The sequence below is a fragment of the Notechis scutatus genome, chromosome 10, assembly GCF_049901735.1.
Source record: "Notechis scutatus isolate UNSWTSFEM ecotype Mainland chromosome 10, rNotScu1.2, whole genome shotgun sequence".
NCBI lineage: Eukaryota > Metazoa > Chordata > Lepidosauria > Squamata > Elapidae > Notechis > Notechis scutatus.
The window spans coordinates 2,497,442-2,514,413 of NC_142018.1; the positions used below are offsets into that span (position 1 = coordinate 2,497,442).

At 40.7% G+C, this 16,972-nt stretch overlaps 1 protein-coding gene across 4 annotated transcripts in view; it reads left to right on the forward strand.

The window, feature by feature from the left end:
• Positions 1–16,972, forward strand: part of LOC113419295 (vascular endothelial growth factor receptor kdr-like) — a 188,611-nt gene that overhangs the window by 129,133 nt on the left and 42,506 nt on the right. The window contains exons 12-19 of one of the 4 annotated variants that reach the window (XM_087971965.1): positions 2,204–2,312; positions 4,158–4,451; positions 5,774–5,920; positions 6,087–6,212; positions 6,707–6,813; positions 8,076–8,211; positions 11,590–11,694; positions 16,515–16,631. In XM_087971965.1, coding sequence (XP_087828091.1) covers positions 2,204–2,312; positions 4,158–4,451; positions 5,774–5,920; positions 6,087–6,212; positions 6,707–6,813; positions 8,076–8,211; positions 11,590–11,694; positions 16,515–16,631 — 1,141 coding nt within the window. Of the gene's footprint in view, positions 1–2,199; positions 2,313–4,157; positions 4,452–5,773; positions 5,921–6,086; positions 6,213–6,706; positions 6,814–8,075; positions 8,212–11,589; positions 11,695–16,514; positions 16,632–16,972 lie in introns of all 4 variants that reach the window. The other 3 variants (XM_087971967.1, XM_087971964.1, XM_087971966.1) reach the window with 3 other exon arrangements.

A 16,972-nucleotide genomic window follows, 5' to 3' on the forward strand; every position in this document is an offset into this window, starting at 1 on the left:
CGGTGGGTTTGGGGTATATGTTCATTCAGAGGATCAGTCTCTTGCTTAGTTCTCTGGGCATCTGCTGCTACTTCAACAATCTTGCTGTATAGAATTGACAAAAACCTGCCCCAACTTTTTCTACAAAATGGAGACAGGTACAAATCAGATTGTCCTTTTCACAGTGAGAATTACTGGAATTTGCCGTCCCAGATTGAAAATGCTTCCACAAATAATGGTCTCATGCCAGAATCAATCATTACAATGTGAATTTGTCTTCATTTTGCATTTTTCATCAGAACTCTAAAAAAGAAAGGTTTTTTTCCTCATTAGTGTAGTTGCTTTCATGTTTGGATGACAACAAGAGCCTGAAACTCTTCTCTTCCAGGAACTTCACAAGTAGGAGCATGGGGAACAGAAGATTTCCCAAGGCAATCCCTATCAAATATTTCTGATTTTTTTTTAAGGAAGAATCATTGCCAGCTACTAAAGGTAGAATGCTTTGATCTAGAAGTTAACCTCATTCGGCTTTAGCATTAACAATGTTAATACTAAACAGAGGTAGGCTCTGTTATCACTCCAAAAAATAACAGGAGAGTTAAAAACCAAAAGCCAAATGGAAGTGAAGACTTTTAGATGAGCGTAACAGATTGTGAGATAAAATTTTTGGAGGATCTAATATTTCAGCCCATCGATATGATTCAGGTCAGTATTTTGCCTTGGGTTAATTCATTTTACAAGTTAAACCTAGCAGAAAAACACTGCCAGGACCGCACTCAAAGCTCCTGAGAGAAGTTTATGAAGCTAAAGCAGAATAATTGCTAATCCTCATTAATCCACATGCATACATACATATACATATACATATACATATACATATACATATACATATACATATACATATACATATACATACATACATACATACATATATATATATATATATATATATATATATATATATATATATATATATATATATGTTTTCTTAAGTTTTCGCGGGTACTTACATGTATGGTATTCAGCTTTGTTCGGGTATTTTCCCACGTCATTATAGTTGTGCTTTTAAAGTTGTAGCAACGTTTCAGCAGAATCTCATCTGCCATCATCAGGCTTCTGTATTGTGTTCGTCTGTGAGTCAGACTTTCACAGCCATTTCTGTTTTAAATTTGGTGCTAGCCTACTGCTGTGCCAGAATGGTTTTTTCTTCATCCTGATTGGTTGGGAGTCTTGGTCTGTGTTTATTGGTCTTAGAGTTTGCTGTGTTCTGCTTGATTGGTGTTTCTAATATCTTCTGTCTGTTTTGTAGCTTTTTTTGTCTTGATTGGCTGGCAACATTGTGTTTCCTGTATTGGAGGCTTTTAGTGCAGCTTGGCTCCGAGTAAACGGATGGCTATCATTTATTAGGAAGCTAGGTTTCATCTGGGTGCCTGGTTGGGGTGTGTTTGAGCTGGAGGTATCGGGGGGGTCTGTTTGTGCCCGGGTGTTTGCCTGTCCAGGTGCCCAGGTGTTTGCCTGACTCACCAACTGAGTGAGAAACAACCAACTGAGGAAGAAACAACCACAAGAAGAGGATTTGTCTTCAACTGCCTATACTGTTAGGAAATGTTTTTCTTGTGGGGCTAGGGGACATATAGCTAAATTCTGTAAGAAGGGAAAACAACAGAATACTAGTAAACACCAGAAGGCTAAGAAGAATGTTAGTTTAGCTATGTCTAGCAATTACCTCAATAAATCACTAAGGTTTATACAATAGCAATAGCAAATTAGACATATACCACTTCACAATATTTTACAGCCCTCTTTAAACAGATAACAGAGTCAGTCTCTTGCCCCCAACAATCTGGCTCCTCATTTTACCGACCTCGGAAGGACGGAAAGCTGAATCAACCTTGAGCCAGTCAGGATTGAACTCTTGGCAGCGGGCAGAGTCAGCCTGCAGTACTGCTTTCTAACCACTGTGCCACCATGGCTCATATAAACCATTTGATGCCCTCTTTATACCATTAACTGTTTCAAGTCCAACATGTACTTTTCATTCATGAATAATCTGCAGTGCTTGAAATGTTTTTTTTAGAATCGGTCTTGACTGCAAGCAAAGGGAAGTGCCAACTCTGTTTTGTTCTACATCACCAAGCAATGTCCCTGCAGCTTTTTGTGGATACAGGGAAATGTTTCATCAGAAAGTAACCTCTCTTTTTTCTTCTTCTTTTTCCTTTGGAAGGTTTTAAGCACTTTGACCATGACATCAAGCAACATCTCCGGAATCTATTACTGTGTGGCTTCCAACAAGTTGGGCATCGAAAAGAGAAGCATCAGGTTCTATATCACAGGTAAAGAATGTGCATCACCCCCAGAGGCCCAGAAATATCTGGTGGAAGCACAGAAAATGCAACCTCCAATGATTTTCATGGGGAGCAGGTCAAAAAAGGCAAGATGGTGGCTATCACCATGCAATCAAAACTCCTTTACAAACAGATAGACAGATAGATAGATTTTTTTTTCTTTTAATGCCCCCGTGATCTCTTGCATCGGGGTGCAGTTGGGGAGACCAAATGAAGCTTGAGTGTTTTATTAGCCGGATGCCCTTCCTGATGCCTATTTGGAGTTCGCAGCAGACAATATTAATTGAATCCAATGAGAGAAATACCTGCCGCTACTAGGATTAAACCTCACAGCCTCCTATTTGTGAGGCAAGAGCTCCACCTCTAGGTTACTGTGCCACTCAAGATAGAGAGATAGAGAGATAGAGAGATAGAGATAGAGAGATAGAGAGAGAGAGTGATAGAGAGATAGAGAGATAGAGTGATAGAGATAGAGAGATAGAGAGATAGAGTGATAGAGAGATAGAGTGATAGAGAGATAGAGAGATAGAGAGATAGAGTGATAGAGTGATAGAGAGAGAGAGAGAGAGAGAGAGAGAGAGAGAGAGATACTGTAAACAGATAGATAAGAAATGCTCTCCTCTCCTTTTTCTTCTCCTCCTTCCTTTCTTTTCCTCTTCTTTTCCTCTTTCTCTCCCCTCCTCTTCTTCTCCTCTTCTTTCCTTTGCCTCTCCTCCTCCTCCTCTTCTCTGCCCTCCACACCAAAGAGCACTCCATATTTTACAACTGCTTTTGCATTTCTGATGTGAGCAGAAGCGAGTTAACTATGTCTTTCCAATCATCTAATGCTGCTCTCAGTCCTTCCCTTCTGTAGAGGGTGGGGTGGGAAAGACTCTTTGCTCAGGGGCTCCCATACTGGTTTGGGGGCTCTTGAAAGCCAGCCCTTGAGGCCCACTGCAGGCCACACGATGGGCTGCTCTAGTTCAACCCTTACTTTGGAAGTTGTATCTACCATGCAGAAGAGCCTTCTGCTAAATCACTTCCTTATTTGTCACCATTTTGTGGAAGTGCCCACGACATGTTCTCCAACCATGCACTGTTCAGGTACTCCTCGACTTACAATAGTTTATTTGGTGACTGGTCAAAGTTACGACAGCACTGAAAAATTTGACTTATGGCCATTTTTCACAGTTACGTCTTTGCAGCATCCTTTGATCATGTGATCAAAATTCAGATGCTTGGCAACTGGTTCATATGATCCCCTGGGGTGACTTTCTGACAAGCAAAGTCATTGAGGAAGCCAGATTCACTTAACAACTAACTTAACTACTGCAGAGATTTGCTTAACAACTGTGGCAATAAAGGTCATAAAATGGGGCAAAACTCACTTAGCAAATGTTTCACTGCATAACAGACATTTTGGGCTCCATTGTGGTTATAAGTCGAGGACTATCTGTATTTTGAAGCCTTCTTCTCAGGGGTGGAAACAAGGAAGTCCCCCATATACTCAGCTCAGAGGTGGCATTCAGTAGATTCTGACCAGTTCTGGAGAACCAGTAGCAGAAATTTTGAGTAGTTTGGAGAACCGGCAAATATCAATATCTATTCTCTGCCTCCCATTGAGTCCCAGCTGATTGGCTGGATCTCCTTTTGTTTCCCTGCACAGGAGAACAGAGCTGGAAAGCAGGTTAATGGGGTGGGGAGGGAATGGGGATTTTGCAGTATCCTTCCCCTGCCACGCCTGCCATGCCACGCCCACAGAACCGATAGTAAAAAAAAAAATTAATCCCACCGCTGACTCAGCTCCATCTGGGTCCAAATGATTGGCCTGCTTCTCTCCGCTGTTTCTTGCAGACATGCAGTCCAGCCTAGAGGCCAACTCCCAAATGACAGCTATTGTGACCAGTCACGTCCAGATGACCTGCAAGTGCTCGAAGTACCTTTATGATCAGCTCACCTGGTATGACCCCACCTTGCAGGAAGTCCCCACATCTCTCACCCAGGAGAAGGTGGACAACTATACCATCTCCTTAGTGCTGAACATCCATAATGTCTCCCAGGCCCACGCAGGGCTTTACAAGTGCCGAGCCTCAAGCTACCACAACCGCACTAAGCAGCTGGAGAAAAGCACCATGCTCAGCATAAAATGTAAGAATGCCAACATCTGCCCCATCGTGCTCTTGGCCGGCATGTGGCCTATATTTTCTCTAATACAGTATTTTTCACCCTGGGCAACTCTAAGATGTATGGACTCTAACTCCCAGAATTCTGGCGGGGGAATTCTGGCTGGGGAATTCTGGGAGCTGAAGTCCGCACATCTTAAAGTCGCTGAAACTGAGAATCTCTGCTTTAATATATGGGCTCCAAACATGGCAACTTTTAAGACTTGTGGACTTCAATCCCCAGAAATCCTCAGACAGCCATGCTGGGTGAGGAATTCTGGGATTTGACGTCCATAAAGTTGCCAGATTTGAAGACCTCTGCTCTAAGAGAATGCTGTTTTTTTCTAACATTTCCATAGTATGGACTTATTTATGAGCAGTTTTGAGTTACAGCATTGCAAAATTCCAAACAAGGCAATTTTGGCAATATTCCAATTTATATGCAGCTATTATTTTGGCAATATTCCTATTTACATAACGGGACAGCCTTTGCAAAATTGATCCTCAAATTCTAGCTATCTCCATGTGTTTGGATAATTAGGCAGAAACATACAAATCAGGCAAGATTTCCAAATTTACCATAATTAATTTCTGGTAGGAAGTCAGATGCAATTAGTACTAGAGATGGAATCAAATCAGTAGAAATGATAGAATTTCTTCAACTTGTGAAGAACAAAGAAATAAAAGGAAAATTTTCTAGAATGAAACGATGTAAGTCAGTTATGTTAGTTTTAAAAAATCAGATAGACCAGGATTAATTTGGTGAACAAAACAGCACATCAGAAAGCCCAGGGAACCAAGGACATTTGAGAAGAGACACAATTGGGAGAAGCAAAACCTGCCTTGTAAAGTTACTTTCATTCTGAAAGTTCATAATTAAACTGAGATGAGTCATTATTATTTTTTTAAAAAAACCCACAATTTTTACTCACCACACGTTCTTTTTGAGGTCAGAATTGGAGAGGGGAACGGGGTCCCAGATTTCATTCCTTAATGGGGAGAAAAGGAAAAAGCATAGATGTTGAGCAGATATTATAAATTGAATTGGTATTTATCTTTGGAATCTTGAGGACTAATAACTTATAGAACATTTTATGGTAGAGGAAGAGGAGGAGCTTGTTCATTTTCATAGTAACAATTTAATTTTTTTTTTCTAGGCAACATTTACTTTTAAACATCTGTGGTGTCCCAGCAGAGTTGATTTGATCTTTATAATTTTCTTATTTTCTTTTGTTCAGGGTTGCCTCGGTGACCACAGAAGTGCAAAGCTTTTGGTGTTGAAATCTGTCATTTTCCCTTTGTTTGCAGTTAAGACGGTGCCTTACATTATGCAGAACTTTACCGACTTGGAGGTTAACGTGAGTGGGACCATCGTTCTGGAGTGCAAAGTCAATGGCATCCCCAAACCTGCTATTGCTTGGCTGAAAAATGGCCACCGCATCGCCCCGGCTTCAGGTGAGCCTTCTGAGGCAGATGCTTCTACTCTTGCTTCTTTCTTTCTAGGAGTTGAAGTCCACGAGTCTTAAAGTTGCCAAGTTTGGGGACCCCTGCTCTAATACATGATGCATGGAAAATAAAGCTCCCTTCTCCCCTCTGTCCCGCATCCCCTTCCTTCTTCCAGGAATTTCCATGGAAAACAACACTTTGGTGATTGAACGAGTGAAGAAGGATGATGAGGGTCACTATGAATGCCAAGCGATCAACGAGATGGGACAAGACAGCACTCGAGCGTTTATTAAAATAGAAGGTGAGAGGTGCAAGACGAAACCGTTTGTCTCGAACAGTTTATGCTGGGACTACAAACGCAGAGGTTGGTATTCAGCAGGTTCTGACCAGTTCTGGAGAACCAGTAGCGGAAATGTTGAGTAGTTCGTAGAATCGGCCAATCCCACCTCTGACTGGCCGCAGCCCCCATCTATTCTTTGCCTACCGACTCCCAACTGATCGGCTGGGTCTTCTTTTGTTGCCCTGCCCAGGAGAACGGAGCTGGAAAGCAGGTTAGTGGGGTGGAGAAGGAATACCCTTCCCCTGCCATGCCCACCAAGCCACGCCCACCAAGCCACGCCCACAGAACCGGTAGTAATCTTTTTTGAATCCCACCACTGTACAAACCCCATGACTTTTAACTGTTGTTCAACAGCCCAAAGCTATCAAATACAGGTATGGTTCATTGCAAAGGAAGCTTGATGGAGTGGCTTAATGGATCTGGAGTCAAAATCTTCTCATGTGTGTCTTTTTCAGGCTCTGAAGAAAAATCCAACATAGAAGTTATCATCTTGGTTTGCACTGGTTTAGCAGCCACTCTCTTTTGGCTCCTTCTGACCCTCTTCATACGAAAACTCAGAAAAGTAAGGTGATCCTCATGTTTTAGGCTTAGCAATGAATCACTTTAGATCAGGGCTGTCCAACCTTGGCCCCTTGAAGCCTGGCGGACTTCAACTCCCAGAATTCCCCAGCCAGCTTTGCTGGCTGGGGAATTCTGGGAGTTGAAGTCCGCCAGGCTCAAGGGGCCAAGTGCTGAAAGAACTAAAGCCATTCCGTAGTCAATTTCTACAGTGCCACGAATGACGGAGAAAAAATCTTCCTTCACCTACAGCTGTTTAGTCCTGCAGAATCAGCTGAAGGCAGCTTCGAAATCACGTGATTCGGGGGGTGGGGGGGGGAAGACATGTCTACTTTGATGATTCAAACAGAGGCAGCTTGTCCCTCTCTCACATTTTTGAAAATACAGGTAGTCCTGTAGACAGTTCATTTTGTGGCCCTTCAAAGTTAAAACAGTACTGAAAAAAGTGACATGATCATTTTTTCACGCTTACAACTATTACAGAATCCCCATGATCACAAGATCAAAATTTGGCCGCTTGGCAACTGACTCATAGTTATGACAATGGCACTGTCCCGGGATTATGGGATTCCCTTTTGTGACCTTCTGACCAGCAAAGTCAATAAGGGAAGCCGGATTCACTTAACAACCATATTACTAACTTTTAACAGTTACAGTGATTCACTTAATAACTGTGGTAAGAAAGGTCACAAAATGGGGCAAAATTCACTTAACATATATTTCACTTTAGCAACAGAAATGTAGGGTTCAGTTGTGGTCGTAAGTCAGGGACTACCTGTACCACTTCTGAAAGTTTTGGAAGTCTTTTTTGGAAGAGAATTGTCTCCCAAGTGCGAATTCTACATCTCTGTCATGTCTGAGCTCTACTTGCAGGGATTCATTTCCCCCTAACACATCATTCTGCTAACCCTTGTTCAGTGGGTTAATCAATTCCTGACTCTGTCAACAGCAGGGTGAAAGTGAAAGTCCAAGCAAGGCTGGAATAGACTGCCGACATGTCCAGTTGGCTGGAAATCCATTGAACTTGATATAGATGACTAGGCAAGCCCATACAGTCCTTGCGCATCCATGTAATTGTACAAAGAATGCTGGTGAATGAGAAGGAGTAGAACATGGTCTTCATGCTTCTTGGGAGGAGGAAGAGCCATTTCTTCAAACCTTTGGAGGGGATGAAGCTCCTGCCTTTTGACCTCATTCTGTGTTCATCGACTCCATCCATCTTCTTTCCAATTCTGACCTTAGGGAGTTTCCTTTTTTTTCTTTCAGCCGGATGCCACCGATATTAAAACTGGATATTTGTCCATCATAATGGACCCAGAGGAGATGCCCCTGGATGAGCAGTGCGAACGTCTACCTTACGACAGCAACAAATGGGAGTTCCCAAGGGATCGGCTGCGGCTGGGTATGTGGGATCTTGGGAAGCTTCTGTGTTGGGGGTGTGTGTGACCTTGAATGGAATGAGACAACTTGGCGTGACCAACTCGCCGCAGCCAACTCACCCCTGGAGAACTCCCTGTGGGACAATTCGACAATTCAATTTAAGTATTTAAAATAATTCAAACATTACTTTAGCTTTTGTCATTCACATTTCATTTTGTCCCTCCTTTTGCATCCTTTCTTTAATGATTCCGTTCCACCATTTCCTTGGTATTAGCGTAACTCTCGTTCTGTGGCAAGTTGTCCCAGAGAGAGTAACTTGGCCACGATGAGTTGGCTGTGCCAAGTTGTCTTTGACCTGACCTTGAATAGTGCTGGATTGCTGCCTAAGTCTCCCTTCCAAGAATTCCTAACAACTCTGCTGGCTGGCAATTTGCAGTTGTAGTTGAACACATCTGGGATTGATTTGACAGCTAATAGTCTATCTGTACGTCATTGGATTCGGCACAACGATAAAGACTTGGATCCATTGTTTACAGGAGAGGTGGTCAGCCAGATGATTTCCAGATGTTTTGCATGAATGATGATGGGAATTGTCATCCCAAAACATTTGAAAGAGACCGTGTCATCTGTCTCTGTCTAAGGGATGTCTTCAGCTTTATGCAGAATAGATTTGTTAGACCTCATCTCTGCCTTGAAGGACATAGAATAAAATTCCTTTCCATGCGATAGAGATGACAAGGTACAGGTAGTCCTCGACATACAGCCACAGTTAAGCCCAAGAGTTCTGTAGTTAAGTGAGATATTTGTTAAGTGAATTTTGCCCCATTTTACGTCCTTTCTTGCCACAGTTATTAAGTGAATCACTGCAATTGTTAAAGTTAGTAACATGGTTGTTGAGTGGATCTGGCTTCCTTTATTGACTTTGCTTATCAGAAAGTCACAAAAGCTGATCACATGATCCCGGGACACTGCAGTCGTCATAAATATGAACCAATTGCCAAGCATCCCAATTTTGTTCATGTGACCATGGGGATGGTCGTAAGTGTGAAAAACAGTTGTAAGTCACTTTTTTTCAGTGCCATTGGAGCTTTGAACTGTCACTAAACAAATTTTTGTAAGTCAAGGACTACCTATATCTATTTCATATAGGTAGTCCTCACTTAACAACCAGACGCTTAGTGACCATTCAATGTTATGACAGATCTTCCCTGAACTACTTATAGTTATATAAGTTTAGAAGTTCGGATGTCCACCGCCACACACATACACAACGGTCATGTGATTACATTTTGGGTGCTTGGCAACCAACTCTCATTGGTTGTTTGCAGCATCCCATGGTCACATGACCAGGGTTTTCTTTCTTTCTTTCTTTCTTTTTTTTTTTTTTGCCAGTTTTGAGCATTTACTTTCAGGTAAAAAGCATCCGTTGAGGAAAACTAACATCCACATTCACTGTGGCATTTGCTTAATGGCTTCTGCAAAATTCATCAGGCATGCTCATGTGGTGACCTGCTTAATGACCACCATGATTGACGACCATAATTCTGGGTTTAATTTTGGTCATAAGTCATAAGTCGAAGACTACCTGGCCTCGTTGCCCACTTTTCTTTTTTTAAATGAAATTTTAGTGAGTCCAATGTGTTTTCTATTTCAAGCACAAATTCAGTCTCTTACTCTGGTGAACAATTCATGTATTCATAAATCGAAAGTCATTCTTTCCAGCCAGAGTGAACCTGATATGGGTCATAAAGTTTTTATGAAGTATCTCCAAATCCCATAATATTCTGCAGAGTGCAAAAGGCTAAGAATCATTTTTCAATCATTTGTGGTTCACTAATTGTAACACAAAGATTAATCCTGGGATTTTATCCAATCCAGCAGTCTCTGTTTTTCAAAAAAACCACTTCTTCTCAATGAAATGTCAGCTTGCTATAATACTTTCCCATTGTTAAGCGTCCTTAATATGTTAATACTTGGCCCATGAATTTACTATTCCCAATGGATGTAAAAACATTTTAGATCTACCTGATTACCAATCTTTGGTAGGAGGAAGAAGAGGAGGACTAAAAACAAAATTATTTCACTGAATAATAAAGGGGTGCATGCAAAGCTTTTCAGCAATGCACAATTTTGCAAGCTTTTCTGAATTTTGGAAATGATTCTGGTTTTTATGTTCCCTGAAATGTACGAACCTTTGATTTTGTGTCTTTTTCTCTCTGTGTATTGTATTACTTCATATGTTTATAAATTCAGTTTATACATATGTTCTAACATGTGGTGCAGAGTTTCTGCTGCATGTTATCGGGACTGTAATAGTTTGCAAAAAAACCAAATGGAATGGATTCTCTTGCATGCATTTTTTACATCAATATGGCAATTCTTTGCAAATTCAAAGAAAGTACAGACTGGGCTGTTGGGAGCAGAACCCATCTTTCTGAGCTTCCTTCCTCCCTTCCTTTTCTGGAAAATATTCACTGTTTGGTTACAAAGTATACCGATGAACCTTCAAAAAGAAATATTCAAAGGCAAAAAACCTAAGAAATTTTGGGGAGAGCATTCTGCCATGTTGTTGGCTTCCACAATCTAATAATCATCTGAATTTTTTTAAAAAAATCCATTTTATTATGCAACCTATTAAAAATGCATACAACAGCAGGGAATGATCAACACAATCTCAAAATTAAAATATAGAGTAATGAAAAATAAGAAAAAAAGGAACAAAGGCAAGTCATGCCTGGATATTATGGTGTTTACATCTTAATGATGTTTATATCACAATGTTTCCTTCCTTCCATCTTTGAATAAACAAGGATGATTTTCTTTTCCCCAGCATGATTAGAGATTTATATTTGAAAGTGAGACATCTTCAGAAAAAAAAATGTCAAGGGTTATTTCTGCAAAAGCAAGAATCAATGCTGCGAAACGGGGGCGGGGGGGGAGGGGGGGGCGGAAGAAGCAATAAATTGTGCAAAACAAGTGGAATTAGAGGAATCTTTTTCACTTTGTAAATCTGTTTTTGCAGAACAAGCTTCTTTTATGCTAGAACTGGAATGTTGCAAAGCAGGATCCTCCGTTGGTTTTGCTACACCCAAACTTGCTTCGGAATGGGACAACTCGCTGAGGGGATAACTCACCACAGGACAATTCAATTATTCAGTTTAATGATTTAATTTTTTAAAAATGTTTGTCATTCACATTTCATTTTGTCCCTCCTTTGGCATCCTTTCTTTAATGGTTATATCCCATCACTTCTTCAACCTTAGTGTAACTCTTGTTCTGCAGCGAGTTGGCCATGGTGAGGGGTCTCACCACGAGTGTTTGTCCCAGGCCCGCTTCCTTCTCTTCAGTGCCTGGGGTTGTGGGTGCTGTCCGGGCTCACTCTTTCCTCTTGCTTCTCTAGGTAAAACTCTGGGTCATGGTGCTTTTGGCAAAGTGGTGGAAGCATCTGCTTTTGGCATAGATAAATCTTCAACCTGCAAAACAGTGGCTGTTAAAATGCTTAAAGGTACACTTCTCTCAGACTCCTCAGCAGTTCCTTCGGAAACCCAAAGCCGATTGTGTCGCTTGTGTCACAGAAACATTGCAGTTGAAAATAGAATAAGGAAAGATGGTGTTTGTTTTATTATTCTTCCCTCTCTCTTCCTTACGGTAACTCTGGAGTGGAATGGGCAATATGGCCTCTGGCACTTTGGTGCCTACCGTTATGTCCTTGAGTATCCTGCCTGATTTGGCTGTATTGTTTTTCAGTAGCTTTCATTTTTTAATAATAACTTCTATTGCATTCTGAGCTTGGTTGTTTTCTTGCAGACATTTCATTACTAGTTAACATCATTCGTGCTAGTCAGCTAGTCAGCCTTAGAACTGATTATGTTGTTACCTAATTGGGTCATGAAACATCTGCAACAAACAACTCAGAGAGCACCAAGGAGCCCTCATTTCAACCCTGAGCTACAAATATTTTCTCCTTTACTGGAATTTTTGTTGCAACATAAAAATGCAAAGGTAAAAAATTAATCCAAACTAAGAAAAAAAATAAAAAGTACAGAAAGAAAAAAGAGGGAAAGGAAAAGTCATATAAAGGGGAAAAAAGATATATGAAGAAATGACTTCCTCCTTCATTGAGAAAAGTACAAAGCAATTTCAGTAGCTTATCACCTTCTCTCATATTTATGCCAAAAAATCTCTTCATCCCACATTTTCAGTAGCTTTCAGTGGGGGGGAAATGTAGGAAACTAACGTCAGCCTTGCCACATTTTAAAAAGAATTTACAGTTGTGTTTTTGGAACCTACACAAGACTTTCTCATAAATAAAAATACTAGGTGACTGAAGGGCTGGCATGATAGCAGTGTTCCAATATTTGAAGGGCTGCCACAAAGATGAGGGGTCAGCCTATTCTCCAAAGCAACAGAAGGCAGGGCAAGGAACAATGGATGGAAAGTAGAGAAGCAACGTAGAACTAAGAAGATATTTAAATATTTCCTAACAGCGAAAACAATTAACCAAAACAATTAACCAACCTTGCCATCACTGGAGGCTTTTAAGAAGAGACTGGACAGCCATTTGTCTGGAATGATATAAGGTCTCCTGTTTGAGTTGGACTAGAAGACCTCAAAGGTCCCTTCCAACTCTATTATTCTGTTAGGTTTGCTGCTTCAATTGAAGGACCATACACAGAAAAAAGGTGGGTCGGGAAGACATCATTCCAGGGAGATAGAAGAGGTAGTTTTCTCTCAGATATTTTGAGACTGGACACATCCACCCTCTAACCTTCCTAGAAACAACTAGCTCTTCATCATGATAACCATGCCAAGAAAGCATTCTAAGCACGGTCTCCATTTAAGAGCACCCATTGGTATAGTTTTCCCCTTCTAGGTCTGCAAGTCATGGCTTTTTGCCTCTTCCCAACCCAACATGTAAATAATGTGTGATGGCAGGTGATATAATGCCAGGTACCATAATGGCATCCATGCAGACTTGGATTCAAGACTGATTTTATTGCTCTCAGCCAGATGCTGAAACTTCCAGGGCATCTGTATTGAAACTGATCCTGAATCCATTGATGACTCTGAAACCTCTAGCTTTGAATTGCTGACATGATGAAACTCTATTGCCATGGTTCCTTGTCAGTGATGTCCTGTACAGGTCAGCCTCCAAAGGGGCAACATGAAGTACCTTGTTGAGTTGGCCACTAGGGATGCCTATGGGTAGAGCTTCTCTAGAAAGCTCACAAGGACACTCTCTGCCCAAAGCACATGCGTGTTGGCCTGAGCTAATGGACAGGAGCAGGTTCTGCATGCACAAGATCCAAGTTTAGCTTCTAGCATGCCAGAGGTTAGATCAGTGTTTTTCAACCTTGGTAACTTGAAGACGTGCAGACTGCAACTCCCAGAATCGGTTGGCTGGGGAATTCTGGACGTTGATGTCCACAGGTCTTCAAGCTGCCAAATTTGAGAAACGCTAGGTTAGATGCTGTAAATATGTCCAGCCAATCAGAGTTATTCCCTCGTTTCCAACATACTGCATTAACAAACATACAGAGAGATTCAGCAAACTGAGTGAAGCTGGAATAAAAATCCTCTTGTTTCTTAATGACTGAAAGGGGTTCAGTGTTAGAGAGATTAACAAGTTAAAGCAATTTAGTGGCAAACCACAGAATCACAGGGCTGGAAGAGATCTTGGAGATCTTCTAGTCCAAATCCTGCCCAAGGCAGAAGATCTTGTAAAGAAATCTAGCTTAGCATGGAAGCAGCCCAAACAATGAATGGTAGATGATCAGTCAAAGGTATGTATCTTTTCTACTCATATGGATGAATTTCTAGTAGTCTAAATACCTTAACCCTTAAGTATTTAAAGAAATAAGAAAGGAAGTATGTTAAGGATGCGGAGCACAAACCTTGCCAACATAAACAAATTTATTTTCTTTCCGGTGACAAGATTTGAGCCATCTGGAATCAACTAATGACATTTACATACCAGGTCTCTCTTCAGATACTTGATGAATAAATACACTGTTTAGCATATTAATTGCTTGGAATAGTAGGTTTTAAAATATATTGTGGGTTTTTGTCAAACTAGATGAGGGATGGACTGATTTCTTTCATCGCTGCAATTAATTACATTTTGTTGTGAAGCCTCTGTTGCTTCACAATACAAAACCTCTAGATGTTAGCACAACTTTTGGTCAGTCATCTGCTCATCCTTATCTAATATCCAATAACTAAGAGGTTGTCACAAAGAAGAGGAGTCAAGGTATTCTCCAAAGCACCTGAAGGCAGGACAAGAAGCAACGGATGGAAAATAACCAAGGAGAGAAGCAATCTAGAAATAAGGCGAAATTTCCTGACAGTCAGAACAATTAATCAGTGGAACGCCTTGCCTTCAGAAGTTGTAGAAGCTTTTAAAAAGAGTCTGGATCACTAGTTGCTTGGAATGGCATAGGGTTCACTGCCTGAGCAGAGTATTGGACTAGAAGTCCTCCAAAGTCTCTTTTCAGCTCTGTTATTCTGTTGTCCTTTTATGTATAATCCAAATTTCTTCGAACATTCCAATTTTCTTTCCAAGAGGATCAGGAATAGCCATTATTCTCTATTTAGCACTATTTTCAATGGTCCTTCCCACATTTTTCTCCATGATTTGGAATCATCCCATATGGAAGAACACTCTGGAAAAAGTCGTCCTACAACTTGCCAAATGTATGAATTGTTTGATAAATGTTTCTAAGGAAAAAAGCAGTTCTCAGCAGCCGCTGTCTTTAGCTCTTTCTTGGAAGTCATCGGTATGAACAATCTTTATGGTGAGAAACTGAGCTATTATGGGATTATGTTGCCAGAATTATTGTTAATATTTCAAATCCAAGAACAGGTGTATAATTGGTGCACTCCTCAGCCTGCTTTTGGTCTAATTTAAAAGGCCACTTTCAAGAAAGCAATTTTCTCTACAAGTGAAATAAGGAACAATTTGTTTAAGCTTTCTGCATGGAGAGGAGGAGAGAGGCAAGGAGAAACATCTAAAGAGAGAAAGAGGATGAGAGACAGAGCTAAAGAAATGTGCCAGAAACCAAGGGAGTAAAACAGAATAACAAAATAGAAAAGGACCTTGGAGGACTTTTACAACAGGAGACCTCTACCACTCCAAACAAATGGCTGTCTAGTTTCTTCTTAAAAGCCTCCAGTGGTGGAACACCCACAACTTCTGTTTCACTAGTTAATTGTTCTCACTGCTAGGAAGTTTCTCTTAATTTTAAGTGGCTTCTCTCCTTGATTAATCTCCATCCATTGTCTCTTGTCTTGCCTTCTGGTGCTTTGGAGAATAAGTTGACCCCCTTTTCTTTGTGGCAACTCCTTGGATATTGAAAGACTGCTATCATGTCACCTCTAGTCCTTCTTTTCACTAGACTAGACATACTCAATTCCCGCAATTGCTTCTTCACATGCTTCCATTTTGAAATGGGCTCCTGCCTTTGCTTAATTAAGTTTCACTAATTATGGCCATATTTTGCTAGTAGACCTACCCAACTTCAGTTCTTGAGTCTGTATTTAGCCTTTCCTCAAAGACTGAACTGTAAACTTGAATGGAAATTAATCATGTCAATGGTATGCAATGAAGGAGATTTAATTCAAGAGTAAATGTAGAATTGATTACAGAGTAAAAGTAAAAGAGTAAAAGAGTAAAAGTAAATGTAATGTAAAGTAAAAGTAAAAGTAAAAGTAATTGTAATGTAAAGAGTAAAAGAGTAAAAGCCAAATTGTAATGTAAACCATTATGGGACTGAATTAGTAATAATGAATAAAATTCAAGCAATGAATGAAGTTGGTGTTCCTTTCCACCAAGATTGACTCAATCCACCTTGTGAATGGCTGAACACTCTGATCTCCTGGGGAGATCTAGGCTGTCCTGGAAATCATCCTGATCTTCAAGACAGCCTCTAAAACCAAGTCTCTAAATGTTTTGGGTATCTCCATCCATCCAGATTATTTCCAATGGTATGTAGACCTCTAGAGGACAAAAAGTTTTTAGCTTTTAGAACTTCTGTAGTTGATGAATGGTCAGCATTCTGCTGTGTTGTTCTAGCAGGAAATTGGGAGCAGAAAAGGTTTTCCAAAATAGCTCAACTTCTCCTTGCAGATAAGAACCTTGGAGAAGATCAAGGCAGGAAATTGTGCCTTATCAGATGAGAAATAATACACAGAGACCTAAAAGAGATCAGGGCGTACTTTGTTTTTTCCCATGGCGATGTTTGCTTCCCTTTCAAACATAAACAGGATTCGACTCTTCCCATTGCTGATATCCTGTGGTATAAACATGCTTGTGTCCTCTTTCTCAAGCAGAGTGTGCAACGACCAATGAGTGCAAGGCCCTGATGTCGGAACTGAAGATCCTGATCCACATTGGACATCATCTAAATGTGGTCAACCTACTGGGGGCTTGTACCAAGCCTGGAGGTGAGTGTTAGCTCATTCCTTGGTTCTGTAACTTGAAACAAAACCCCAAACTTTCATATTATTTTTATTGATTTTTATTTCTGTCCTGCCTTTATTTTTACAAATAAGGCAATGAATATATCCAAAGCACCTTCCTCCTACAATTGAAGGTCCTCTAGTCCAACCCCCTGTTCAAGCAGGATACCCAATACCATTTCAGACAAATGGCTGTCCAGTCTCTTCGTAAAGTCCTCCAGTGATGAAGCACCCATAACTTCTTGTGGCAAGCTGTTCCACTGGTTAATAGTCCTTGCTGTTAGGAGGTTTCTCTTTAATTCCAGGTCACTTTTCTCCTTGATTCG